The sequence below is a fragment of the Triticum urartu genome, chromosome 7A (genome assembly GCF_056163025.1).
Source record: "Triticum urartu cultivar PI428250 chromosome 7A, HENAU_Tu73, whole genome shotgun sequence".
Classification (NCBI taxonomy): Eukaryota; Viridiplantae; Streptophyta; class Magnoliopsida; order Poales; family Poaceae; genus Triticum; species Triticum urartu.
The window spans coordinates 15,276,868-15,284,309 of record NC_141879.1 but is presented as its reverse complement, the minus strand read 5'-3'; the positions used below and the strand labels follow the sequence as shown (position 1 = coordinate 15,284,309).

The 7,442-nt window shown below is 48.0% G+C and overlaps 1 protein-coding gene across 1 annotated transcript; it reads right to left on the bottom strand.

Annotated features, from left to right (window-relative positions):
• Nucleotides 1-3,714: 3,714 nt before the first annotated feature.
• LOC147956962 (uncharacterized) lies at nucleotides 3,715-4,927 on the bottom strand. Its single transcript, XM_087531522.1, has 2 exons — nucleotides 4,212-4,927; nucleotides 3,715-4,162 (listed from the first exon to the last, which is right to left on the bottom strand). Exons 1-2 carry the CDS (start codon nucleotides 4,925-4,927, stop codon nucleotides 3,715-3,717), a joined length of 1,164 nt encoding a protein of 387 aa, XP_087387648.1.
• Nucleotides 4,928-7,442: the final 2,515 nt, after the last annotated feature.

The following is a 7,442-nucleotide window of genomic DNA, read 5'->3' as shown; positions in this document are numbered from 1 at the left end:
AAAGCATCAGCAGAAAGACCCCTGACACATTGCAAATGCATCAACATTCAGTCAGCAAACAGGGTTGCAGAAAACAATATGAAAACAAATATAGAGGATGATAAGTTGGAGCATTATTTCGGTCTGCCAAGCCTTCATGCTTCTTGCATCAGCATATTTCTCCCCTGGAACACACCAAGAGCCAGCTCGGCGGATGGAAAGTAAGAGTTCAGAAGGATCAAATAGTTACTTCAGGCATGCTAGGAACAGCCGAACAGTGGTGGTGGTGGTGGCGGCGGCGGTACTAGTAGTAGCAGCAGCAGGCTAATAGCCATAAACCAGAATGCTTCGACAGGGAAGTGCATAGTTAACTAGTCAACAGGGAAGCGCATCCAGATCTCAAACAATGATACTCTTGTAACCATGGCCAATTTTTTTCTGACAAAAGGTAATATATCCACTTGAATTCGTTCAGTTAATGCCTGGACAGCATCATAGGACAGGTGCAGAAACAATCAATTGATAAATAAAGTTGCATTTTCACTAATTTACACAAGTTCTGTCAAATGAGGTTGGAAAATTATAAGCTAACAGGGCTGACAAGTTAAGGTGCAAAACTGCAAATGCATGGGCAGTACTTCGGTGGCCGAAACAAGCAGAAATAAGGTTGCACTCATTCTCTTACTGTGAAATAAGATTGCAGACAAAGTTGTTATGCATGCAGAGAACGAAGCTGAAGTCGAAATGTTTTGGGCAAAAGGCAGGGTGGAACAACTTTTCAGTTCAGTTTACAAACAGGAGCGCCCATATAGTGCATTGGAGAGGCATTTGCTATCAACTAAAACAAAAGAACTGTCGAAAGGCACAGCCATTCGAAAGTTCAGAAACGAACTGGTCTGATCCCCCGCTCCCCCTCCCTCCCCTGACCCCGTGCCCGCGCTGCCTCCCCGGGGGGCGGCCGGGGCGTCTCCCCCCGCTCTCTTCTCCTCCCCCCTCCCCCGTGCCCCTCCCCCCCCTCCCCCCCCCCGCCGCCGCCAGCGGAGCCCCCGGATATGGGCGGGCGGGCTGGCGGCGGCGGGTCCTCCCTTACCCCGCGCGCGCTCCTCCTGACCCGGGATCAGGGCTGGCGGCGGGTGCCCCTCGGCTGACGGCGGCCCAGCGGTCTGTTGGCGGCTGGCGGCGGCTCGTCGCGGTGGTAGCGCCGTCCTTTGGCGGCGGGGCGGCCTGGTGGCGCAGGTTGGTCGGCGACGCGTCCACAACCTAGATCTGGGCCCTTAGGGCCCCATCTGGGTCCTAGCGGGCCGGTCCCCGGGCGTGGCCTCGTTGTCTGCGACGCGGTGAGGAGGAGGAGCGGCTTGGATTTGGGGCGACGGCACCGACGGCGTGCCGGCAGCAGCGCGAAGGCGGGAGCTTTACGGGCCCACAAGGGCTCGGCCGGGCCTGTGGGCCCACGGGCCTGGTGTGCTCCTGCTATTGCGTCCGGACGGCTACCGTCGCGGACGGTGGAGGTGGGGCCCTCCTGCGTGCCGACGGTGCTGATGCCCTTGTCCCGGCTCCGATTCTTCGCCGTGCTGTCCTCACTTCGCGGTGCCGTGGTGAGACAGCAGGGGGCCTCATGACCGCGTTGGCGCACGGTGGTGGTTGGTTTGGCGGCAAGCTCCAGGGCGCCCGAGGTGCGGGTTGGGATCGGGGGAAACCCCTGTCGGCATGGCCAACACCGGCGCGGTGGCGCCTGTGGGTGCCACCTGACCTTCCGGGAGGGCGTCGGGGCTACCCTTCCTCTCGCCTTGTCGTGCACCGGGGGAAACCCTTGGCAGCAGCGTCGTCATCGCTGCGATCCTTCTTGGAGGTGTTAATAGGTGCGGGCGCTTCGGAGTCTTGGAGTCTAGTTGAAGATCCTGGTGGGCGCTGCGATCGCGAGGCTTCTTCGTTTTTGTTGATCCGCCGTTGTCGGCATTTGTTTCTTTTGCTTTTCTCTTTCATTTCTTTTGGGAGTGATTGTGCTGCTTCCGCCCCAACACCTATGCATGTATGGTTCGGTTGGTTGCTTTGTATACAAAGCGGGGGAAACCCTTTTTCAGTAAAGGCACAGCCAATGGCAAATCATGGCCATGGTTGTTGCCTGTAGAAGTACTCCAACCACTGCTGAATTTTAGTTGATCATCTTCTAGGCCTGAAAAAACCATCTGAAAAGCCACGCACAACTTACTTTTTCAGTATATAAACATCATCAAATGCAACTAGAACAATAGAGCGAACCATGGGATCTGGGACTAGACATTAGTCGTACACCCCACGCATTCCACATGCAAAAAAGATCAAAGCTGGTCCAGGACCCCTCTGGCTTATGACACTAGCCGGGAGAGATGGTACGTATCAGTGATGGATATTACTGTATGTATTATTGTGTTAATTCATTTCAGAGCGAAGTGATTTTAATACTATCACAAGACTACCATGTTTCTTTTTCCAGCATTCCCCAGACAAATCAAACAATTAATCCTACACCCAACGCATGCCACATGCAAAAATGATTAAATCTGTTTCAGGGCCCCTCTTGCATATATGGCTCTAGCCAGGAGGGATGGTATGTATAGGGTGACGGATATTACTCTCGTCAGTGATATCGAATAGTATACACATTTATGATGTGAAAATATTGGAATACACAACCATGAATTGCTCAAATGAATGACTCCTAGCTAAAAGCAACATACCATGAACAGGAGTATCACACATTCAGGAAGACTCGCGATTAATGCACTGCAGCAAATTGAATCAACCTAATCCATCAGCTATTGATTTCTTGCCACCACCAACATGGACACCCAAGATGTTATCTTAGTGCTTGTGGACTATTATCCATTACTGCAACTTAATTAGAAAACACGACGAATGGAAGATAGTAAATGCTGCTATTTGTTACGAGTACGCCCGTACCTTGACAAGAGAGGAGCAGCTTCAGAAAGAGAAACTTGGACCGAAACCTCAGAAATAGTCAGATCTGCTTCTTCTACGCTGCTACTGCACCTGAAATTATAGCAGAAATGGAGATAATACAAGAGTATGTGGTTCTTCCTCTCTAAGTAAGGGATGAGCATTCCGTTGCACAAGCTCATATGATATGTACAAAATGCGCATACAACCAGAATGGGAACTTTTCATCAAAGCTTGCAATTTTATTTAATTTTGAGCTCTACTGAATTCATTAGATACAGCAGACATAAATAAACAGGCCTTGCTCAAATGCAGTACCCTACCAAAATACTGAATGAATAAGGTCAACTAGACATCGCGACAGTAACCAGCCTGATTGAATCATTTAGTACACTAGCAGGTTGACATCTGCACTAAGATTTAGGATTAGCACAATAACTGAGTACTATGGAAAAGAGGGCCGATTACAGTAGAATTTAGCCCAAGAACATGTCTGAAACAACATCGAATGCTAGGCAAATAAGAACAAGGGTAACATCCTTCTTTCAGAATGACATGATGCTTAATCTGTAGGTTTACCAGGGGTTGCTCTGAGCTGGAAATCAATCAATCAGGATTTTAAGCACCAGCAAACTGAGCAGCATGATTCAAATAGATTCCAAAGTACACAGACAAATTCTTCGGCCCACAGAAGAGCCATTTCTTCGAGGAAGCACAAGGGTGGTCTGAAGGTAAAAGAAACTACTGCCCATCTGCATCTGCTAATGGCTCTGAGAATAGAGGAACACATGGTAGAAATCATTGTATATTGTTTTTCTCAACATTAAGGATACAACCAACTCTCTGACGTTGCATATCATACTCTACCAAGGTATCACGTCGACGTGAAACCAGGAAAATGGTGTCGCAATCTGGATGAATCTCAGCAACCCTGTACTCCAGCCCCGTTGTGCTCATAAGCTTATCAATGCTGGCAGTGTGCTTCAGGACCAATTCTTTACTGTCGTGATCCTTGAGGCACCAGAATGATATCTCAGAATCCAGGATCTTATTGTTATCATCGACGGAAGCAATAGCATAGTGTAAGCAACCCTGCGATGATCCAATAGTACCAAATCTCGACCAATAGGGCACGCGAATAGTCTTCCACACTTTCCCCTCCGTGTCCACCCCTACCAGAACAAACTCCTCCAGGATGCCAAACACGTACTCCCTCCGTTTCCAAAGTAGATGACCCAACTTTGTACTAACTTTGTATTAAAGTTGGCTCATCTATTTTGGAACGGAGGGAGTACATCATACCGCCAACAAAGACAAACTTACCAGAGCAGAACAGGCCTACTTTCTCAGGCATCCCACTATCGCTGCGACTCCAGGCTCCTGTCCGCGACGAGTAGATGCTCACTGCTGTCATGGTTGACGTGTATGTCTCCTCGAAATGAATAACGTGGAAATGAGATGAGACTGCCGGATCAAAGGCCAGACCTGCAGTGCGGCTATATCTGTTTGACGGCGCCGGCGCCGGCCGAGGGGGCAGCTCTACCCACCTCCCAGTGGTGGGATCGCACACTGCAATACGGAAATAATCCCAATCCCAACTCGCCATCTTCTTCTTGAAGCCACGATAGAGAAGGAGGCCACTGCAGGCGTCCACCTGGGTGATGCACTCGTCCTTGTTTTCGTGAAGGTAAGGAAGGGAAGGGTTGAACGGGGTGGCGGCGCCGTAGAGGCTGGTGAAGTGGTGGTGGATCCTATTGTTGCTGACGGTTATGTAGAGGAAGCCGGCGACGGCCTGGGGCAGCTTCTTGCGGTTGGCGGGGTCAGCGATGAGGTGGCGCCAGGGCACGGAGACGCACTTGAAGCGGTGGACGGATCTTGCAGGGAGGCGGGAGAGGATATCCAGGATGAGGTCGTCGGTGAGCAGGCTGGCCACCTCCGCCGTCGCCCCCTGATGGCTACCCAGCCCCGACTTGGTCTTCTTCTCGAGGCTCCTCTCCGCCTCCGCCTCCATGGAGCTGAATCTGGAGGGCTTGGGCAGGGGGTCTGCAAAAGGAGAGAGGGACTCATCGATCTAGTTGGCAAAAATCTCCCCGGGTAGTCGGTGAGTCGGGATGGGATGGGTGCCTTGGATTCGTCTAGGGCGGCGACGGGCGGCGCGATTAACGGGGACGCCGGCGGTGGCGCTTCCCTTCTCGGAGGACAGTGGTTAGGGTAACACACGAAGGCCGCTGAACTTTATTCCTAGACTAGAGGAAGAGGAAATGGGGATGCGGCCGCTGAACCTTTTTCCAGGAAATGAGGAAAGGAAATGGAAAGTGTGCGTTGTTTTTGTTTTTCAGGGAAGTGTGCGTTGGTTGTCTCTAGATTTCAGGATTTATTGTTTTCCAAATACTATGATATTTTTTTCAGCGACGACACAATTTAAGACGGTGGTTTGCGAGCAAATAGTTCCAACATGATATCATAGTATTTGCACCTATCTTCTCTGATGAGGATTGAGGAGGCACCGAATCAATCCTCTAAGAGTCTAAGAGACACTATGCATCTAGGCATGGAAGAGGATTGGTGGCGAAGTCGCATGACACATCCATGCCCCACAATGATTTTGGATACACTACTTTTCTATTTTTATTTATCGCATTGTTTTCCCTGCATTTGTCAAAGGGATAAGATTAAATTTTGGTCAACAGAATAATCTATAGTGAAGTAATGACGGTATGATATAATAAGGCTTCCAAAGAGGCGGGGGGGGGGGGGGGGGGGATGTCAACCCCGAATCACTTTCTAGGGTTTGAGCGTAAAGTGGCATGTGGGAGATTCCTGATCACCTTGGCGTGAGCTTGCACTACCTCGCTCCGTTCACAGGCGACGACCGGTCCATGGATCGAGCTCTACTTCAACCAGGGGAGGAACCTTGCGTCTTTGTCTTCCCTTGGCGCGGGGAGATGGCAAACAAAGGCCGTGATGAGACAAATGTAAATTAGGCGGATGAGGCAAGGAAATATCTTGCTTTTGGTATCGTTGAGATGTTGTAGTCCCTCAATCTCAGAGAGGCGAAGAAGCACATCACAGTGATCAATGATCTGGATGATGCTGGTTAGGCGCACAAATTCTCTATTTTGCAAGGCGTTGTCAGACATCGACTTCCATGTCCAGACGATCAACGACACACACATGCTTGCCTGTTGTCAGAGCCAAATCCAGCAGATCCCTCGGTAAGTTATCCTGGCTAGACGATTTGGCTAGATGACAAGAGGAGGCACATATTTACCTAGGGTCTTGCTCTCATGATTGAGATAATACCTTAGTTTTACTCATGTATATTGCTATAGGAGTGTGTACAAAGTACATGTGAATACCAAGTGATTATATAACATAGCAAGACTGGTAGGGTTACATATCCTAGTCGGCTAAGTTCATGCCCTTTGAGATCCAGTTAGCAGAAAGTTCCTGTGCCTTTTCCAAAGTGACCCTGATTTATCGAACCCACGAAAGGATGTGCACTGCGACAAAACCTCTAACAAGTTATTGCTAACGAATTAAATTTTAAATTTTATCCGGACCTTTAACAACATTATGGGTGTAAACACTAGGCTATGAGGTTTTACTTTCACAACCTTATATTTGTTTCCGGGATCATAATGATATTAAACTATGCTCTGGAAGACAACAATATGATGTGCTTGCAACGCGAAGATGTAGGGGATGTGTTCAAAGTATGTCTTGACGGGTGTGCGGCCTAAATCAAGAGTCGGCTGTGCAAGGTACGCCTTGATCGGTGTACGTCTTATTTTAATTATGTTTTTTCCTTTTTATCATATTTATCGAAACCTTTGACAATGGAAATTCCGCGGTGACATGTTAGAAAAAACCTGCCTGAGGTGATCCCAACTATCACCCTCAGTATCAAGATCACTATTTTTATCATTAGTCAGCAAATCGTGTAAGGCATGTTCTCCTATTTCAATTACACTACTACTGCATTTAACAAATGTTGCATACTAACTTGTATCCCAAGATCAAGTCCAATTTGTTCTATAGGTTTAATAAGGTCTGTTTAGTATAATCAATCATGTCTGGAGAGCATCCCAAATTCACTCACACACATGAAGCCTTATAAGCAAGACTACTATTACTTGAGTATGTCACAATTTTAGGAATGTGAGACTCACAATAATCATATTCTTAGTTGGAACTATTTCCTTGGCAATATCTTCCACTATGTGGTCCTTTTTATCCTTCAATCGGCAGCATCTCCTGGGCTGTTCCTCCATATTATTCCTAGTGTCTAATTCCTCTGTCTCCAAAAAGTCACTTTGGAACCCGGGTGCATTGGAGCCCTATTTTCTGAACTGTGCCAAATACTATTTTGAAGTTTCAAAAAATTCTGAAAACAAATGAACATGTTTATATAAATGTATATTACACATGTGTAAATTTTGATGCTGAAATAAGTAACCATGTGAGTTACATAAAAATGACAAAATCGTGATTTTGGAAAGATGAACAGTGCATGCATTTATTCA

Excerpts from the sequence above, each read along its gene's own strand:
- LOC147956962 (XM_087531522.1), bottom strand. The coding sequence starts at position 4,927 with ATGGAGGCGGAGGCGGAGAGGAGCCTCGAGAAGAAGACCAAGTCGGGG. Across the intron at positions 4,163-4,211 it reads GTCTTTGTTGGCGGTATGAT|TACAAAGTTGGGTCATCTAC; the intron begins GTACTCCCTCCG and ends ATACAAAGTTAG.